This window comes from Triticum dicoccoides, chromosome 7A (assembly GCF_002162155.2).
Source record: "Triticum dicoccoides isolate Atlit2015 ecotype Zavitan chromosome 7A, WEW_v2.0, whole genome shotgun sequence".
In the NCBI taxonomy this organism is placed as follows: domain Eukaryota; kingdom Viridiplantae; phylum Streptophyta; class Magnoliopsida; order Poales; family Poaceae; genus Triticum; species Triticum dicoccoides.
In genome coordinates, this window is record NC_041392.1 from 685,145,719 (window position 1) to 685,167,109 (window position 21,391).

The 21,391-nt window shown below is 45.1% G+C and overlaps 1 protein-coding gene and 1 long non-coding RNA gene across 4 annotated transcripts; one reads left to right on the top strand and one right to left on the bottom strand.

Moving 5' to 3' along the window:
• The first annotated feature begins 2,663 nt into the window (after positions 1 to 2,663).
• On the top strand, positions 2,664 to 3,740 carry LOC119331087 (non-specific lipid-transfer protein C6-like). Its single transcript, XM_037604265.1, has 3 exons — positions 2,664 to 3,231; positions 3,335 to 3,396; positions 3,531 to 3,740. The coding sequence occupies exons 1-2, from the start codon at positions 2,715 to 2,717 to the stop codon at positions 3,379 to 3,381; spliced, it is 564 nt and encodes a 187-aa protein (XP_037460162.1). The 5' UTR covers positions 2,664 to 2,714; the 3' UTR covers positions 3,382 to 3,396; positions 3,531 to 3,740.
• An 848-nt stretch (positions 3,741 to 4,588) lies between these two features.
• Positions 4,589 to 10,934, bottom strand: LOC119327434. Of its 3 annotated transcripts, none has more exons than XR_005158513.1 (6): positions 10,538 to 10,934; positions 10,361 to 10,447; positions 8,252 to 10,282; positions 7,762 to 8,104; positions 7,063 to 7,274; positions 4,589 to 5,028 (listed from the first exon to the last, which is right to left on the bottom strand). It is a non-coding gene; the product is annotated as an uncharacterized LOC119327434 (long non-coding RNA). The 3 variants fall into 3 exon arrangements; XR_005158512.1 differs by having other exon boundaries at positions 7,063 to 7,329; XR_005158511.1 differs by having other exon boundaries at positions 7,063 to 8,104.
• Between the last annotated feature and the right edge of the window lie 10,457 nt (positions 10,935 to 21,391).

The window sequence follows — 21,391 nt, forward strand, 5'->3', positions numbered from 1 at the left end:
CCCCTCTTTCCTTCTCCCCTCTTGCTCCTTCCCTTCTTCTCCTAGTTGGAATAGGAAATGGGGGGGGGGGGTCCAACATGGACCGAGAGTCCAAGTAGGACTCCTCCCTTTGGCGCCCCCCTTGGGCCGGCCTCCTCTCCCCCTCTCCTTTATATACGTGGGAGGGGGGCACTCCAAAGGCACACCAAGTCTTCTCTTAGCCCTGTGCAGTGCCCCCCTCCATAGTTACACTCCTCGGTCATATCGTCGTAGTGCTTAGGCGAAGCCCTGCGCCGGTAACTTTATCGTCACCGTCAACACGCCGTCGTGCTAACGGAACTCTCCCTCGTCCTCAACTGGATCAAGAGCTCGAGGGACGTCATCGTGTAGAACGTGTGCTGAACACGGAGGTGTCATACGTTCGGTGCTAGGATCAGTTGGATCGCAAAGACGTTCAACTACATCAACCACGTTACTAAACACTTTAACTTTCGGTCTACGAGGGTACGTGGACACACTCTCCCCTCTTGTTGCTACACATCTCCTAGATAGATCTTGCGTGAACGTAGGATAATTTTTTGAAATATTGCGTTCCCCAACAGGGTCTTCCGAGTCCGTATCACCAACTTCAGCAACCAATTCTTTGTCTTTTTCGGACTGCATCCTCTTTAGAGCCCTAAACTGCGTGATCGTACGCTTAGGTGGGCCAAACTCCTCATTGCTATGGATGCAACAAGTCTTGTCCACAATATCATCGTAATGGCCTTTTTCCCGCGGAACCCATTCTTTTTTTTGTCCGGTGCCTTTTTCCCTTGGCCCACTGTTGCGATCGGCTTGCACCACTGACACCGTCCTCACCGTTCATCTGGCAACACTTGTTCTTGGCATTCTTCTAGTTTTGATCATTTTGCCCGTTCTGACCAGTCAGTTGTAGCCGCGGTTCTCCTTTTCGGATCTTGTTGTTCTCTTCACCATAGTACCGGGTGGTTACGCCCATTAACAGGCGTATGGTGGTAATCTCTGTTCGGCCGAACTTGAGACGGAGGTGCACATAGCTCACACCCTGCTAGAAGGCAAGGATCACCTAGCCTTCAGTCACCCCCTCCACCAGGTTGCAGAGCGGGGCCCACCTTTGAATGTAATCCCAAGTGGACTCCTTGGGCTTTTGAATTCAGCGCATCAACTCTTCGTAACCTCCAAGCATTTGCATGTGCCTTCGAAGTTCTTAAGAAAACATCCTCTATTTATTTGTATTAACCGTCGCAAACCTACTGATGCGGCAAAACTCGCGCCTGCTTTTAGCTACAACTATTAAGGATGGTGCTTCGGCACCGGGGCACTGCTTCGGGCCCAACTGTAAATGGGCAACCTAATGTTTGTTTGTGGAGGGTTGTTGGGCTCCTGCATGCAAGAGTGACATGCGAATGGTCTTTTCTGTTTCAGTATCGGTGCTAACAATACCATTTTACCTTTCCTTGTTCATTTTAGATATTTTATCTTATTATTGATTATCTTCTGCTTTTCTATTCTATTTTATTCTTAAGGACAATGTTAACTAATATTTTTTGACAAATATACACAAAATTGTCTTAAAAATAGCATGAAGTTTTTTTTAAAATTTCACAAGCACATTTTAAATTTCATGAGCATTATTTTTCAAATATGTGAACATTTTTTGTAAATATATAAATTCTTTTTTAATCATATAAACTTAAAAAATGTGAACCCTTTTTTTACCATGAACTTTCATTAAAGGCATGCATACTTTTTATAATTTTAGAAACATTTTTCCAAAATTTGCAACCATATTCTAAAATATGTGAGCACTTAATAAAATATCATGCGCATATTTCAAAATGATTATTTTTTAAAATTATTCTAAAATATTCTAAAATAGCAGCACCGATGCATTGAGGCCCTAGCTTGCCAGGAGGGCCTGGCTTTGGCAGAAGACCTACAACTTAGTAGTGTGGATATTGCATCCGATAGCTCATTGGTAGTGCAAGATATCAACCAATGATCCCAAGGAGCCTATGGTGCAATTATCAAGGAGATCGTTAAACGTAAATCGTTGTTGCATAGTTGCTTTTTCATGCATGAACTTAGAAACTTTAATTTCAAGGCTTATAGCCTTGCGAAACACGTGGCAACTCTAGGTATAGGACGCAAAATCTGGCTTGGTCATCCTTATGACCATATTTCTGTACCTGTAAACATTCTTGAGCAATAAAGTTTCGTGTGATCGCCTCAAAAGAAAAAGCACCCACGCTGGTACACCGTGTGCTGTTTGAGGCGTGGTAAATTGCCTATGTGTGTTTGGTGGACGTGTAAATTTCCCCTAAAGCACACGCCGTACATAACTAACACTCCATTTCCCTTGCGGATAAATCCCTTATCAAATACCAAGTCTCCGCAGTGTTACACGGGCTTATACATAGCCAGCGCGCGCACGGCGCACACGTTTTGGATACTAACGAACTGACTACACTCGCGCACTAACTAAACTGACATAATCATGCATGGATTGCAACCCACATGCATCGCCTAACAAATTGTCAGAAGATTCGTGAGGAGAGAACATAAGATATGGATCGACCCTAACAGAAAACATCTCTATCTCCTTATCCCAACGCATCATACTTCACCTGCATCCTCCTGTATATAAGTTGATCAAAAACCACAAGTTCGTAGTACCACAATTCACACCTTGCAAGAGCCCAAACTAGTTCCATTCCATGGCGCCATCCGAGTCCCAGCATCTCGCCTTGTTCCTCGCCATCGTCATCACCGCCGCCACGCTGTTCCCCTCGGCGGCCGCCGTCCCTGCCAAGGCCCCTGCTCCCTCCGCCAGCAACGATGCAGTAGCAAAACCATTGGCATGGTGTATGATTCCTTGCCTTCCGATCCTGCCACCCATATTGTGTGTACCACCGATATTCTGTCCCCCAACGCCTAGCGCTCCACCACCGCCATCCCCTTTCAAGCCGCACCCGAAGGAGTGCCTACCGTCACTGATGGGACTGATGCCATGTAAGGATTTCCTCACCAACAGCACCGCGCCCAAGCCTCCACGCCAAGGCAAGTGCTGTGACGGCGTCCGGTCACTCTTCCAAAACTTTCCCATCTGCCTTTGCCACGTGTTCAACGGCGGCGACCTTGACAAACTCATGTCGGCACCCATCGATGGAGGCCAACTCTTTGGTCTCTCGTCTGCCTGTAACACCAGTCCGAGTGACTTTGTACCCTGCTACGGTAAGCTATTGCTCTTGTGTGGTACTATAAATTATTTTGTGTATTATTGTGCTCGTCTTTAATTATGAACCATGTGAATCTTTTTTGATGCATTGGAGAGCAGACGTGCCGCCGGTGAGGGCCGCCCCTACCCCTAAAGCTGCTCCATAATCGGCTCAATATCAGGTAACTGTTTGTTTCTGGATAAATTGAATCGTATTTTTTTTTTTGTGGGGGATAGATTCATTCTGGTTGCATGCATGAACTAGTTTACCTATTTCTGAATTATAATTTAATTTGTGTTTATCCGCGTTTTGCAGAGCCATCATCATAGTATCATTACAGAGACAGGATGGAAGCTAAAGATGCCAACGCCTATATCTGTTAGTACGAGTTTTTAGTTCAATTAGGGAAGATATGTAGCTTCATTTGTGTCAATCTTAGAGTCGTCTTCAGAAAATTTGTTCGTTATGATCGTCAACTATATTTATATATGTGTGTTCTCTATGAATGTCCGTGGTATGCAATCATCCAACGAGCACCTAGTTATCGAATTGTTTAATTACTTGGACTGCTGTGCATGCTCTCCTGACTATCCAACGCTCCTAATTAATTTATCTAGCACTGATAGACTGCGAAAAGAAATATGATTGCCGCAAGTTGTACTCTACGATCGTTGCTTAATGCCGCAAAGTAAGCACACATCGTGTGCATCTCCAACTCATCTGCTATTTCTCTTAAGAAATGTCCAACTTAGAAGCGTTTTACTTTTTGAGAGAGAGGACCAAAAATGTGGTCAAGTCCTGCTATCTTGTGTCGTGCTCGTGCGTACCTCCCGGCCGGCCTGACGCGACCACGTACGAGCATGTGGTTTCGAGTGCTCCCGGAAACGTGGGGCGAGGGCGAGGCCAACGGCGTGCGTCTTGCATCATCGCGCTCACCATGCCGCGGCCCAGCAACGGTTCGCGTGCATGCCGGTCTGCGTGCAAAAAACTGACTAAACGGGACTCTCGGACTAGAGAAACTAGTAAAACGCCCATGCGTTGCTACGGGCTACAATGCATGCATATAAATGAATCAAACAAATGATAAGATCAAAGCTGGATTTAGTATGTTAGGTGCACGTGCAATGCCATAAAAGATCGCCCGAAGACCCTTGTCTTTGGAAGGTGTCCGTGCGCTGCCATAAAAAATCCAAGGGTCTTCAAGCTATTCTTTTTGGACGTCGATATAATTCATCTCCATCTCTCTCATACTCTGTGAAAACAAACATATATATAAAGACACCTTTTGTATTATCACGGGCCAAGAAAGATGATCCCTTCAGACTTCTCATGCCCTCTCAATAAAACAAGTTAAAATGTCCCTTCATGGTCCATTTCACTTCATGATCAAGCACAAATGTGCACATCCTTAATGTTTTTCAACAGTGGAAGATTATTTTTCTTTAAGTTTGACAACTTTGTTTAAATGATTATCATATCCTTTACAAGAACTGGAACCGGGAAATAAGAGGGTGGTTCCCCTTGACCTCTCAGGCCTGTCAATAAAACAAAATCGACCAAGTGTTCATGTGAATCTGCTTCTCGCCCCCGGTGCATCATCCTCGCCCTTCCAAAGCTTGCCATCAAATTCCGGCAATCATAAGTGACAACTGCCTCTAAAGTGCGATACTCCGACTCGTTCTTCACACCTTGAATATTTTTCATTGAATCTCTCCACCGCATAGGAGTGGATGTCCAATTTTCTGCTAACTTCAGGCCCATCATTAATGCTTCAGCTTCCATCGGTGGAATGTCCAACCTTGACCGCTTGTACCTGCATGAATCAACGTGTTGCAACACCCGAGCTCCAGTGCTCTCTATATTTAAACATTTTGAAATTTGTGTTTTGAAGTTTCAAAAAAATGTGAATTTTTTCCAGGGATACATATACACATTCCAAATACCCGTGGCAGCTGTGGTAGTTATCTCGTTTTGTTTTTGGCTATTGAAAAAAACAAATTTCTAGTAGTATATAGGACAAAAGGGGAGTCATTCCAGTCAGAATTATATCTTTTTTATATCTAAATACAATGTATTTTTTTCAGGTTTTTACCGGGCCTTAAGAATGTGTGTATGTATTCACGTATTTGATTTAAGATTTTTCTAGCAACCTAAGTGTGTTTTTAAAAAATTTCAAATATCTAGAGCAGTGAAGCCCGGTAGTTGCAGGCACTTTTTGCAACGAAGCCCCCAAATGAGTCACGAAGAATAGCCCATAGGCCCCGTTGCCTCCATCAGTGTGAAACGAAGTGTTCTTGTTGAGCTACACACTGCCGAACGTAGATAAAGTCCATTTATGAACTTGGCGTCGGTGCATGATCCTCCAGAGCAATGGAGTTTGCAACTACGTACCGTCCTCATGCTCATCGATGCGTGAGCAAGGGGATCATATTTTTTTCCTCATGAAAATATTTCAACACTCCCACCAGATAAACCAGAAGGAAACCATTAGAAGATCCTTGTTGTTGATTAGATTCCTTGCTTTTAGCAGCTTCCTCGTGTCAATTATCAAGTCCACCCACACTTATCCAAAGTACCAATAGAAAAAAAAATGATATTTGCTTTGTTGGAAATGGCTTGGGGTTAGTATATAACCATTTTTTAATAAATAAATATGGTAATTTGGATTATTTTTATTGAGATGAACAACTTCTGCTTTTCTTGATGCATGGCTAATTAGTCAGTGGTTTGTTACTTGAGATGATCAAGTGGATTATTAGTAGTTTCCAAACATATAAATGATGGCCATTATTACCACCTAGTCTGTAGCATAGCTTCGACCTAGATTTGGATATATCAGTATGTTTTATTTGGCCACAATTATGATTTGTAGATAGGCAACTGCATGATTCAAAGATCAAGCGATTGTCATTTTCAACAACATAAATGGGGGGGGGGGGCACTAATATTCATGTCAAGAATATAACAATGGGAGGGGTGAAGCTGACTCTAACAATAAGGCGATGAAGTCTACTTGAAACAAGAGTACATAGTTCTTTCCCACACTAATTGCCACAAAATTTCAGCATGTTGGCTCACCTGATTTATAAAGCATTTTCACACCTGACTCCTTGATCATGTCATTTATGAATAAAAAAATACATAAGTAACTCTCCGCTTCAGAATTGTACTTGGCAATTTGCCATTTTCTAAAATCATATGCTATTATGATGAACTACAAAAGGTGAAACAAATGTCTGTCCTTATTTTAAGAACCCTACACTTGATAAAGTATAGGAAATATCCAGATAATCATAAATTTAACTGAAGTGTGTTAACTTGAGGATCCCCATGTCTCTAAAGTAATAAATTTTAAGGAAGCGCCCTAGTGGGGAAAAAGATGACAGATCCTAAATGGCTGACAATTTAGTGGCATTATTCTTTGACAAACTCAAGGTAGCAGTACTATTTTTAGCAAGTTCATATGCAAAATGATTACAGTAGGTACCCTCGACATAGGTTGTAGGGAAAGTGCATATGTGAAATCATTACTGTACCTCCTTTTTTTGTTCATACTTCATATATGGCAATGTCCTTGCTGTTAGTTAACTATGCCTAAAGAGAAGTTCCTAAGATATGAATCAGATTACCTGAATTAGTAGCTGGAAGAACTCTGCCATGTACTATATACAGCCTAATGTACGAGGTTGACACCTAAGAAATGGATATTTAGTGTCCATATTTCCCTATCTACAGTATAAGATAATACTAAATCAAATCAAAGGTCCCCGTGCGTTGCAATGGGATGAAAAAAATTAGAAACATGGATCCTTTGCTAAAAGAGAACATTATGCTCTCATCTTCATACCTGCTACCATGCTTCGCTTTCCTCCGGTGCAGTCTCCCTCTTTTCTCTCAACATCGCATGCTTCGCAACGGAGAAACACTAGATTCCGAGTGCCCTCGCCATGCATCAATGACAGGTGCAATTTGGTTGAGCGAGGCAACTTTCTGCTCAATGACACGGGCTTTGGCGGACACCTTGAAGCGTTTCGCGCCTATGATTCCGCAGTTGTGAGCCTGGTGACGAGCTAGTCAGGAAGAGCCAAGCTCAGAATCATGAGCGCCTCCTCAACTATTAGAAAGCCTTCTCAGTTAAGTGCATAAAATGATATATAGAATGATAGAAGTGTCCATTACTAATAGACGTCAAGAGCATCAATTTCTCAAAGATGATACCCTCAAACTTTCCATAGATAAAAATCTGCAAATATTCCTTCAAGTCAAAGAAACTGTTATATTAAATTTTCTCATGGAGAGCTCACCACATGTTCTTCCATACTTGCTTCGAAAAGGTGTTTAATATGGAATCTGCATTAGACTAAATAATTTTCTATGTTGAGCTTCCAAGTCATCTCCTAAATTTAAAGCCTAGACAATCTATGAGATACTAAATGACTGAACTTCTTTGAACCTTGTACTCATACTACAGTAAAAAAAATTGCCCACATGATAAATTCTGACATTCGCTAGTGTGAAACGGAAAACAAAAGCTGCTGCTACATACCTTGACATACGGCAGCAACAACATCCAAACACAAACAGCGGGCACCTTCAGTGAGCAGAGCATGCAGCGTCTGGTCAGGGGAAGTGAAGAAACTTCACCATCATACAACGTTGTTGATGTACACGAACCAAGCCTCACAGGTTGTTTGCTCTAGGTCCATCTCTTTTGTAAATCTGAAATTGAGTGTAATTGTTGATCTTGGTCAATGAGAGGCAAGATCCATGGAGGGAGATTGGATATGTGGGTTAGAACTTGGTCTTGAACATGGTGTCGGGTTGCTGTGGACGCAGTCATGGCGCAGCTGGTAGAAAGTCAATGAGGAATCATCCGCCGAGTCCTTGTCCTATAGACCAATGATTATTAGTAAAAAAATATTTCAACAACTCATTTTCTAGTGTTAGATATATACCGCAGTAAGAAAAAATATGCATAGATGTGGAAGAATATCCAATCTAAAAACTTAGTTAATTTGTAAACTATTAGTTCTTACAACATGATGGGGTTGAAGTTCATGAAGTTGCTCGGCCTAAACGGCAAGCGGTATGGACAAGCGTGGATTTCTCGCCTAGGTTTCCTTTCCGAGCTCGGTGGCTGGAGGATCTCCATTAATCAATTGTCTCTAAGCGCAACCGGGTTTGCCTCCCGGTCACGGTCATATGAAGATCAAGATTGATCTCAAAACTCCTTAGGCATCACCATAAGTCGTAACAGAAAGAATGCCATCGTACTTGAGGGCGCTGGGTCCTCGGCGTCCTCGGTCTTCTCGGCCATGGGCGATGCCGACAGTGGGCTCCTTCCTGCCATAGCCCTCAGTGCGGAGGAAATAGGGTGATTGTGACAACATTTAATAGGTATTTAAAATAGAGAAGCATTTGAGAGTAGATAAAAAAAGTAACAATTGCTATGGTTAATTGATTGTTATACTGGTGATATATACCTGAAGTCCTGAACCAACCCATGATATTGGTTGATGTAAAAAAACATGATACGGTTAGTCTGCATCTTTGTTTCATTCCAAAAAGAAAGTTCAGATGCTTGTCTTTGTGACAACTTTGACATCTCCACAATGATGGATTTACCTTTTATGTGGCCAAAGCACTGTCAGAGTATGCATCATCTTATAATTGCACAAAAAGTATTGCGTATGTTAGAAGTTTGAATTAGGATTCAATCAAAGAACCTGGTAATAGATGAACATAAATTAGGATAAAATTGCAATAACAATGGCCATGAATAGTTGCAATAGGAAGAAGAGGCAGATCGACAGTATGCAGGTTTACCAATAACAATGTTCACCAATAATTATTATCACCAACCATAGATGTTTTCTGTTTGTAATAGGAATGTTTAGGAAATTAGAAGCACAAACTCACCTTCTAACGCACATGAACACACCTGCACATATGGTGCTTCCTTCTGGCCATTTTTTGGGTGGCTTGCTCTCATCCTCGAGGTACCAAGAATACGCACGGACCTTTTTAAATTCAGTCGCGCTCTTCATGAACTCTAGATCCTGATTTTGTCCAAAAGTGGATACGGGTGTAAAGGTAGTACCTGGGGTTGGGGCAACATCATATTCCTCCTCTGTCGTCTTCCCTAAACTCCTTTCTCTTGGCAAAATTTGGACTGTAGCATTGCTTTCAATTGTCTGAAACCAACAAAATGTTTGCACAACATTCCCATATGCCTGAAAATATTCTGGACGCGCACACTTAATTTCGCATCCAGTTTCACTGATGCACCTAGACACAACCAAGGACATTGATTTGAAGAACTCATCTTCAAACTTTTTGTATATCTCGCTTGTGTAAATTTCACAATCTTCAATCTCGAGATGCCCCCAATTGTTTTTTCATTGGTTTCTGTTGGCAAAAATTGATGAGGTGCTTTGAGATTCTTGATGAAAATCATAAGAACTGGATTGATCTCACTGTGTGAGTTCCACTGCCTCTTCTCTTCACAAATTGCAGACAGAGGGTGATTTTGCTCGTTGCTGAATATGCTCACATACCAACCTGCTTTGCATGGAGGAGACGCATCCTCGCCTTCGTTCTGTTTTGCACGAAGAAGAATTATCACTGTCCCTCTTAACCTGCACACCGAAAACCAAACAAGACAATGACAATGCTAGCTACAATATAAATACCAAGCAATTTCAAAGCATGGAAAAATTCAAGCGCAAGACCATCATGGAGTGGCTGGGGAAACGACAAGAATATAGTTGTACTAGAATTTCAAGCAAGACGCTATGTAACTGATCTAGCACCAGCACACAATTTTGTGCGTCAACTGGTAACTTGCATGCCCTCATCTTGGCTTTCCATGATGAATTCCAAAACCATCCTCCAAAGCAAATAGCTTATATTGTCCGTACGCTTCTTGGCATGAATCAAATGGCATGCCTTCTACAAGAGCAAAAGTGTCGGCCGAGTGCTTGCCTTCAGAGTTTAGAAGACATCTTCCAATCGAGTTCATCTTGCTTGGGGTTGCTCTGGTCGCAAGTCCAGTTTGAATCCAATTCCTGAACCAAAGAATCAACCGTCAGATCGTGTTTGGAACTGAATTTTAGCAGGGAGGGAAAGGGGAGAGGAGCACTCACGATTGTCGAATCAGCAGCATTGCAAGGCAAGATATGCACTTAGTGTTCTGAAAATCTGCAGAACAGATCATGAAACATAAATGTACCCTGCATACAAAAGAAGACCAAGATCAATAAATGTGTAAAATTGAGAAGCACCAAATCTGATTCAAGCACAAAAGAAAGGGGTGGAGATACCTGTGATAACGGGGAGGCGGGAGTGCGGGGCGGGAAGAGTCGCCGCCGGCGGGCAGGATGAAGAGCTGGCGGCTCCAACCCTAGCTTGCGCGTGAGAACTGCATCCGTCGCACACAACCAGGGCATCCATCGCCTGCCGTCGTGCTCCAGCGAGCCGGCGACCGAGGGTTGCCTGGAGCGGAGGTGGAGGCGACCAGAGCCGGCGGCGGCGCGGCGCTGAGGTTGGTGCGACGGCGAGGCGGCGGGGCAGAAACTGCAGGAGACGGCGGCGGGGACCTCGAGGCCAAGCTCAGGTCATGGCTTCCCTGGCTCCAGAGGCCGTCGCGGCGCCGGACGCAGCGGCGGGGCGAGGAGGAGGCCGGTCGTCGGGGAGGCAGGAGCTCCTCGTCCCCTCGATCCAGATCGGGATTGAGGAGGGAGCAACAGGGGCGCGAGCGAGCGGGCGATAGGTTTAGGTTTTTTTATCGCTGGTTAACCTTCGTAGGTCTTTTTTCGTTGGTTAACCTTCATAGGTCTATTTTTTTGTACGTGGATGGGTGCGGGTTCGGGCCTCAGGAGGAGGTTTTTTTGGTTTGTGGTGGCTTAGTCACAGGTGGGAGGAGGTACCAAAATAAACCATGGAAGGTGGGACTAAAAAAACCTAAAAGTGAGACTACCAACTGCTTCCTTATGAGTAGAGATATTCCAACATGATCCGTGCACATGAAAAGTGTCACACATACCGTCTTGGATACGGCTCTGGCTACGTACAACGCTGAGTCGGCTGCCACGAGTCTACATGCTGACTTCCAGTCCAACCACACGTCAACCAGCGCTACTGGCCCGGGCCAGGGCCGAAGGGCCGCCGCTGCTTCGGAGGAGCAGCTCTTATCTTCGAAAGCCCAAGGCCGCGAAGCCCAGCGCTACTGGGTGTGTGTGGGTTGGTTTGCAACCGTGTGTGTTCTTTGTTGACATGTGATACTGTTGTAAGCCCTCAAAAAGAAAAATGTGACACTGTTGTAGTCTCAGACTTACTAACAGATTAGCCTAACCTGGCACCAAATCCTAGATCCACCCCGGACAATACATGATGCATGTAAAACTATGTTGCGGTGTACCCAATGCGGCAATGCGTACACTTATTATTTGCTCTTTTGTGTACGGACTGCATCTTGATCTAGCACACACTCATGTGCCTAACAGTTTACCAAGCATATTTGCTACCACTGCTTTGTTCAGGTCGGCCAACACCATGGGGTACAGCGGCGACTTCACCAGAGTCGGCGACAACAGCCGGTCCCTACACTTCTCTACATTAGTTATCACACGCGTGTACTCGGCGGCGAGGAACGTGAAGTGGCAGCTGGGGAGCGTCTCTTCTTCGATGGTGTCGATGGAGCTGTCCGCCGGTGCGTAGTCGTCCATGCACCCTTCGTAGGCAACCCTCTGCTTGCTGGAGAGCGAGGAGTTCTGGCTGAGCTGGTCGCTCATGGCAATCGTCGTGTTGTCGAAGGAAATCGCAGTGGAGTGCGCTGCGAGGATCGCGTATGCGGTGGCTCTCTCCGTGTGCGACGGGGACATGTCGACATCGCCTTCGCGCATCATGCGGATGCAAAGGTCATACATGAGCTTCGTGCCACACGCCTTCTGGCAGGCGGCCCCCGCGCCTAGTGACGGCACGTCGGGGCAATCTATCAGGGCGGCTGCCATGCGAATGCGAATGGGTACCAGGACGAGCAAGAGGAGAATGATCTTCGCCATAGCCATAGAGCACACACCTCTCTTCGTAGGGAGAGATATGCTTTGTTGTCCGAGCTAGCAAGCACAACATTGCACTATTTGTAGGATGTGCATTTAAAATCTTTCAAAAGGATCTTATAGATCGAATTAATTTTTTAAATTTGGAAACCAAGAACCTAATAAATTCGGAATTAATGCCACTAATTAGTCAGAAGTTAATTACATGCACAATTAAGTAGGACCGTATAAATAATGAATATTTTTGCACCAAATCAATTTGAAAACCAAGTCATTAATAATACAATTAATTAATTAGGCATGCAGATAATTAATAGTAGGGATTTTTCAATTAGATAGATAATTAATTAATTTGGCAAACAGTTAATTAGGTCTACAGATAGAAAAATAATTGTACTAGATAACTAGATTGACAGTTAATTAGTCACGCAATTAATTAATTAGGCACGCAGATAATCACGTCAAATCAATTTGAAGGTGCTAGCGGGCATGGACGGCCAGCAGGCTAGCAAAGCTTTCAGCGACATGGTCCACCAGTGCTTGCCAACATAGAAAACGATCACGGCGTGCTTCTGGCATGAGCAATCAAGCATTCGTCAATGCGGGTGATGACCATGCTCTGTGGGATGTTCATGTCGAATTTTTTTCCACAGAATCGGTTACATTAAAATACACGACAAACACACGCATGAAAAGCTGATAGTCAAGGACACACGTCACGCCCCTCTTTTCTCTCTTTATTTCTCCAATCGTGCAACGTTACTCACAGGACTGTGCATATATATAATCATTGTTCAAGAAATCGGTAACTGGTAGTTGTTCGGCCGGTTTGGGAGTAGTGATTAATCGGTGAGTCGGACTATTAACTAAATTAATCGGTCGACCATCAATTGGTAGATTAAATAGGAATTACCAAAATATATCTAGTTTCTTTTATATATTATATCATGCCAATCAAAATATGCTACTGTTTGGTCGATCTCTAGCTATTGAGGAGCGAAAGGGGGTATGAGGGGTTACATGGAATTTTTTTGGGCTATGTTTGCCCAAAAGTTAATGGGTCGGCAGCGATTAATCGGTCTAACAACTGATTGACCGATCTAATTGGTTAAATAATCGGTCTGACAAGTTAACACAATGAATATGTATGTGTTATTCGATTCAGTTATCCTGTGAGTAGCGATTAATTGCCCCATTAACTGATTATAATCTCTCCCTAATAATAAAGTACGGATTGACTCCGTGGGTTCACCGTCACAATACGCTTTCTTTCTATGATTTTACGCTTTCAATTTGAATTTAAAACATATATGCGAGGTGGTACTAAAACCGTTTCGTTCATTGGTGACAATGTTTCCGAGCGTAGTCGATGTTGGGCTGGAGCCAGGCGAGTCTGCTAGGTTAGATGGACCAACTCTGGCCCATCTCATCTATACGTTTTAGTTTTTTTCCTTTAGAAAAAAAAAACAATCGCTGGTCGTTTGTATTTCGAGGTCGGTGGTTTTGTCTTCCGGCTCAAGTCTACGATTCCTATAGGGAGTTGGAAACCAGCGGCACTAGACATGTAGGCACACAATAACCCCTGGCAAAACCATTTTAAAGGAAAACTTCTAGGCAATAGATACCTTGTTTATAGAAACGGAAAAATCAACGGGCCACCCACACCGTTCCGATCCTGCCTTTTGTGATTTGCTCGAGATCGATTGCGATCTCGGGTTTAGGTCCGCTGCAACCAAGGCGAGTGCGCCCGTAATCGTCCGCAAGACTAGCCAAGTCATGGCCGTACGTGGAGATGGATTCGTCACGACCTGCCATGGCACGGCCGTACGTGGAGAGATGCACATGAAGCAGGATGAGGGCCATCGGATCGAGGCATCGGGGAGCAAGGCTGAACCTGCCGCCGTCATTGATGTCGATGATGGTAATGCCAAGGACGTAGATGCAGGTGGGACTGGACGTGGAGAACATGCTCTGTGCTAGGATTAGCATCCAGCATGACGATGATGATGACATGTCGCTGGGCGTGAGTGTGGACAAGCAGAAGGCCATCAACAACGAACACACATAATTAGCACTTGTTATGAGCGGATCATCGTCACCTCAAGGCCAACTCACCAATCCTCTATAACTACGCGCAGATGCATTCTGCGACGAGCAGCGCCAGCTGTGCTTGATCATCAAGGATCTGTACTTGTTATGTCGAACTTGACGGGCTCATCATGGTGGACACTGTCCGGTCAGGGCACGACACGGCACAGGTTTGCACCGGCCGCGACCGGTTCGGTTCGAAGTGCCCAGTGGGCATGTTTCCCTGAACCGGACCGGCAAGGCGAAAGCTCGGTCAGGACCGAGGGACCAAGCAATGGCTGGGGTGCATGAGCTGCGTGTGTCCCTTGCGCCTTCGAGCGTGCCCTGCGTCTGTGCCTAGCGTGCTTGCGTGTCTGTGCCGTGCCATGTCTTAAAGAGCAAAACCCCCGTTTGTTTGCTTTAGACAAAGAGGCAGTTCATCTATGGTAGCGCCTCATTCCGGTTCGCGGGGAACTCCGCCACCAGCCGGCACCGTCACAACATACTACGTACGTACATCGTCGCTTCCAATTTCATCAGATTACTAATCAGCTTGTACTGCAATACTAACTGGATGTGCATCAATTGATTGCAAATTCATACATCGTATGTGGGAACGACCATGATGAGATCAACTTTGAGTTCCTGGGGAACAAGACGGAGAACACCAACGTGTGCATGTTCACTGAGGTGTTTGTCAGCAACCGAGGTGCACTTGGAACGAACACATGCGGATGAGAGATTGCTCGAGGAAGAAAAAAGACAGTTGTTTTGCGCCGCACAAACTAAATAGCTTTTATGTCAGTATTTCTCTGCTATTTATTCAGCCTTACCGAACATGAAAGGGCTTTGTGGCTCCTGACTTTGCATCGTCGTGATCCACAACACTCTGACAAACCACAAGCAGACCGATGAGGCGCGAGAATCGCTCCAAGCAGTTAGACCCGCGAGCTAATCTAGCTAAAAGAGAGAAAGCGTTCGAGACTAACCTGACGGAAAACCGAAGTGCTAACTGAACTAACTGAAAACGTGACAGGGCTTGAGATTTATTCAACATTGTTCGCCGGCCTCGTGGGCGAGAAGAAGATGCAGTTCGTGCCCTGCGTTCTGCGTGCATTGGCCGCACCGCTTCATTGCGTTAGCGAAGCCGGGGACATGACGGCTGCGACAAATTTGATGGCGGCAGCCGGCGGCCATGGTCAGAGAAGAGAGACGCGTGCGTCGTGTAGGCAGCGTTTTGGACCAATTCATGACGCAGGAACGAAGATGGCGGTGCGGTGGTTCACTCGGGGATTGCCGGTGGCCGCGACGATGTGGAATGGCTGCCGCGGCTAGCCGTGGACGAGCGCCTCGCCGCCTTGACAAAATATGGATGCACAGGATTATGCTACTAACATTGTGGAGCGTGTGCTGTTGCGGTGCTATGACATCTACACTCTGTGGAAAAAGATTTGATTTACAGTTGATGCTAGAGATTTTTCTGGGATCTACTTTTGACGGCTCAATCAGGTTTGTTGGCTGCTAGGTGGCTCATAAGATGCTACAGTGCGCCACGGAGAGGTACACAGGTTCCCCACAGCTACATGTATGTATCATAAAGTTTCATCTTCCACTTTTGAAGTTCAGTACTGACTCCTTGATCCTGTTTCTTAGGGTTCATGATTGACAATTGATATTGGATTATGGAACTAAAATGTCTACTCTGTAACTGAATGTTCATGGATGTCTTAAAAGGAGAACAATTCGGACCATAAATGTACAGTATATTTGATGGATCCGTCTAATCTATACTTGAAATTACAGTGTGTAATTTATTTAGACACTATATATATGTTTGATGGAGCCTTCTACGTTGGACTGTTGGACTTGAAATTACAGTGTACACCTTCCGACTTGCTAATTCAAATTTGCTCATTTTAGACTCAATAATAATAATAATTCTAAACAACATAATAATCTAGAAAATATTTTTCGAAGGATGTTTCTTTACATCTAATATCATTATGATGTGAGATGGGTTACATGTCTCTAAATAATTTTAGCGGAGTTGTTATTTAACATCCGTAAGCCATTGTTGGCAAGGGTGAGATGGAGGATAAATTTCAATGTGGTATTCCGTTTTGAAATTGAGAGTGTGGGCTGGTGGAGAGGGTCCTTTTTTCGCGGGAAGGTGGAGAGGGTCCTTCAGCCATGCTTATTAGAGTAAATGTGTTCGATACTTTTTTTGGAAAAGATATTGCGCAAGCGTTCGTCGTAGTGTGCAGCCACACCAATGCTGCCTGATCTCGTCGAGGAGTGGAGATGTACAACCGAGTGCTTATGTGATGATGACATCATGGATCAGACGCCAATGTCTATGCCCATTATGTCGAAGGGTTGTCTTATTCTTTCCCTCCCGTTGCAACGCACGGGCATTTGTGCTAGTCTGACAAATTCTTAAACAGTATAATATAATAAGCATCAACCAACCCTTACTAACTAACCTAGCCGGACACCTAAACAGACTAGGAATATTACTAGTACGTGTACTATGACACGGCTACTAGCCGGACTCGTTACACGTAGGGCTCCCGAACTTCTTGGACACACACAAGAACATCAACCATACTAGTAGCAAACTAGTACAACTTTTGATTCGTAATATTACTAGATTAGAAAAGGGGGCTGCTACGCGTCCACCGGCTGATCTTTTTAAAAGATCGGTCGGGTCGCGCACCGTCAGATCCTATGTCCATCGAGGGCCGAGTGGCGTTCTTCATCTTTGCAACACAGGTAATGTTGCGGAAACATTTGCATCAAAGGTCGTGCCGCAAAAATCTTTGCAACAAAGGTCATATTGCAGAAAACTTTTGCTGCATAGGTCAGGTTGCGGAATTTTTTCTCCGTCTTTCTGCAACATAGGTACTGTTGCGGAAGAAACTTTTGCAACGAAGGTCATGTTGCAGAAAACTTTTACAACATAGGTTAGATTGCAGATTTTTTTTCTTCTTCGTCTTCTTGCAACATAGGGACTGTCGCGGAAGAAACTTTTGCAACAGAGGTCATGTTGCAGAAAACTTTTACAACATTTTTTTTCTTTTGTGCATCATTTTTGCAACATAGTTGATGTTGTTGAATTTTTTGCAACGAAGATGATGCTGCATAAACGCCGCCCACCCTTGCCGACGCATGTCGCAGCATCGTCGCCGTCGCATTGGCCAATGATGGTTGGAAACTGCATGGAGGAGGTCGGTCGGACTGTGACAAGCTCGGGCGCTCCACTGCAGCCCTGTCGCTGCCGGTGGTCGTAGTGGACGCGTCCGACGGCCAGGGAGGTGTCCACGCATGACCACGCACAAAGAGATGACGGAGGGAGATGAGTGAGAAAAGGGGATCTGGATGGGATAAGGAAGGATCAACTCAACTGAACGATGCAAGAAAGAGTAGAGCGGTGCAGCGGCCCATAGAGGACACGCGTCACGTGCTAGTGGTGGCGGACGCCCCTGGGCTGAATCGGCCGGCTGATCATAATCATTTCCCATTAGAAAACTGCCAACACTAGCTTTTACCAAAATTTTAGTAACGTGTTTGGATTACTTCAAGACCCACCCTCTAATCCAAACACTTGACTCTTTACTCGACGAGACACATCTGTTTATCTTGTTATGCCGGTTGCCTTCAGTGACGCGACTTACCGGACCGCATCTCTCTTCTTACAATGATGGCCACCACTTCATCATCATCTTTTCTTTTTAATGCCGACTTGTAGACTGAAACCAATGACTGCTCGGATTATAGCCACACGGTCACATCTTAGTGTGTTACATACAGACTAAATACATAGCCTCATGCAGGAACTCAACTTTAACTGGTGCGCGTCCATCTTCAAGTTGGCTTTCGTCTTCCCATCGGTTACATGCATACGGGCAGTGGCGAATCTAGAAGAAAAATGGAGGGTAGGCTCAAACTAAGCCCTCTTCTTCCTTTTCACTTTTTCCCTAACGACCCGTGGCCGAGCCAAGAATTGAGCTAAGGTCTAAATTTTATAAGGCACAATGCAGGTCCACTCAACAAAACAAACGGTACACAAATGCGAGAAAGTATTAACATTGGCTCATGTCTTCCGCACAACCGCGCTTGCATCTATCATTGTCATCCCAAAATTCCAAGTGGGGCCTAGACTATGTGAATGGATAAATCAAAATCTTTAGCACAAAATGTGATAATGGTTGTAGCTTTCGATAAGATTGTAGTATACCACTAAATTGTCGTTAATCTAATAACACGAGGTTGTCGAGGTAGATGGCATCCGTGATTTTTTTCTAAAGCATGAAACCGTAGCATAAGCAACTTGTATCCATTTTTTGCAAATAGCTCACGATCACATAGTAGACCATCATATCATTGAGCCAATCAACACAACGCAAATTCTAAAAAGAAAAGGCCAAAAGGGGGGTTTCTAGTTCTTGCCGCTTGTGCTATGAGCCTATGATCTAGTCGACTTTCTCTTCAGCATACATCGGCAACCGGCGTCGGCTGGCTCAACACGTACGTGCGCGGACACGGACATGCGGCGGCACGGACGTAGACGTGAGAAGACGGGATTGCTGCTGCAACTGCTGAAGCGAGAGAAAGCGTACAGAGGGATTTTTTTCGTTCAGTCACTAGTGCTGGGGTAATGCAGCAGTCTATCTGGGCATTACAAATAGGCCCACTAAGCCACTAAGGCCCAAGGGCCAAGGCCCCATACCGGTTCATCCCTGCCCTGTGTTTCCTGTGCTAGGGCAGCTACGGCGGACAACGAACAGACCTTTTCCAGTTCTCCATCCAAATCCATGGCGATGCATACATGTATAGAGAAAATTTGCAACTTTGGAGGGCACGCTCAAGCCTGTTAAAGCCTGCCCCTTAGATTCACCACTGCATACGGGGAGACACTTCTCTTTACCCGCCACATATTGACTCTCTTGTTGTCGTTGGTGACAGAACTTACCAAACAACTTCCCCGTCCGACCGCATCACAAGTCGCCAAATACGTGCAACTCAACTTCACTGTATATGAACTATGAACTCGCCGAAACTTCTTTATCACGAACAGAAACGCAAAGCACAATTTCCTCTTTCCATCAGCACTCGCTCTCAATTCTCCTTTGCTAGTGACGCATCTCAACTGCAGCACACGACTCACACACCCGAGGTCTTGGACGCACATTACAATAACTCATGTGCACACCTTGATGATGGCTCGCAACTTCGTCATCTCCACCTTGCACCCTTCAATGATGATCTTTATGATTTTCTCGGTGTCGCAACTTCGGCACCTCCATAACCATCAACGATAACCAATGCCTTGTCGATGACAGCCTTGTTGCCCTCCTCCAGGTCGTTCTGCCAAATGACAATCACCCGCCACCTTGCTTGCGACGGCACCCTCACCGCCTTCTTATCGCCGCTCGGATGACTATTGCCTGCTCCTCCTCATCGCTACACCAGTGACTATATCGTCCACTCCTTGTCGCTACACCAGCGACTGTATTGCACGCCCCGAGGCGCAAGTCGGATCGCCACCCCGGGGCAATCGCAGCTTCAAATCTTTGAACCTTGCTCTAGATATCAATTGTTGAAAATTTGTCTATGGGATCGATTACATTCAAAACACACGATAAATATGCGCATGAAAAACTAATAGCCAAGGGCAAGTGCCGCGCCCATCTTCTCTCTCTTTTTTTCTTCCACATTACAATGTTTCTCAGGGCTGTGCATATTATCTATAATAAGCATTAACCGACCCTTACTAACTAACCTAGCCGGACACCTAAACAGACTAGGACTATTACTAGTACGTGTACTATGACACGGCTACTAGCCGGACTCGTTACACGTAGGGCTCCCGGACTTCTTGGACACGTACAAGAACATCAACCATACTAGATTAGAACACTGCCAACACTAGCTTTTACCAAACTTTTAGTAACGTGTTTGGATTACTCCAGCAGTCCATGTGCTGATGGTTGTCGAAACAATCGCGAGTAAGAGCAACAGGCGCTCGAGGACGAGATCGACGGTCGAGCGCTTGAGGACGACCAAGTGCTAACGGTGGAGGGCTCCGACCGTGCCTTCGAGTACAACGGTGATGACCGAGGACAATCTGTCACATGCCACCACATCAATGGACCGGTATTTCGCTAGTAACATGTAAGTGAGGTGTCCAGTGATGGTATGCCAACACACGTATTGTGGTACCATGACTATATTTTTTTTGTTGAGGGGGAGGAGAGATAATCTTGCATTCGATTCCATTTTTCTCTATATAAAATAGCCTTTCGTTCACATCTATAGATAAAGCCACATGGCCAAACAATAGAAGGCATTGAGGCCAAGCATCATCCAGTGTGCACCAGGAGCACATAGCTGGACGCTGACAACTTGTTGTCAAGTAGAAGTACAGGAGGTGCAGAACCACAACTATAAGCGGCCTCAGTTGTCGACGAGAAATGATCTAGCGCCTCCTAGATGAAACCAATAGACTGTGCCGCCGGAGCTTTACTACACTTACGGACCGCTTTTACGGATTGCAATCTACAGGGTCACGTGCAGGAAGCTAATTGGGAACCAGTCAAGCCCCACCACTAAAATCAAGGGGGGAGAGGAGAGGTTACAGGTGGGGTCACCTCGTCCATAGAGGGTAGCCCGTATCAATTTGTCCGTAAATTTAGAATTTTCAGTGCCACCGAGCCCCACCAAATTGCCATCGGAGAGGGCCTTCTGCCTATCGCTCTGGGCCGTGGAGCAGTACCGAGCTACCCTATGAGCAATCACTTGTAAATTTGAATAATCAAACAATCCTACATGCACTGGAGCCAATAATGCTTCGAGCGACGATCCAAACCAAACCAAGAATCGCCGCCGCAACCGGAGGAGATATTCACCAACGATTCAGCTAATAGGATTACGGCAAAAATATGTCGTCGTTACCGGGTCCGCCACAATGGACAAGGGTTTCCACCCGGAGCAGAGACAAGAGGAGGGAAGAGTACCGTGATGCACCCTATGAGGTATCCGACACCGATA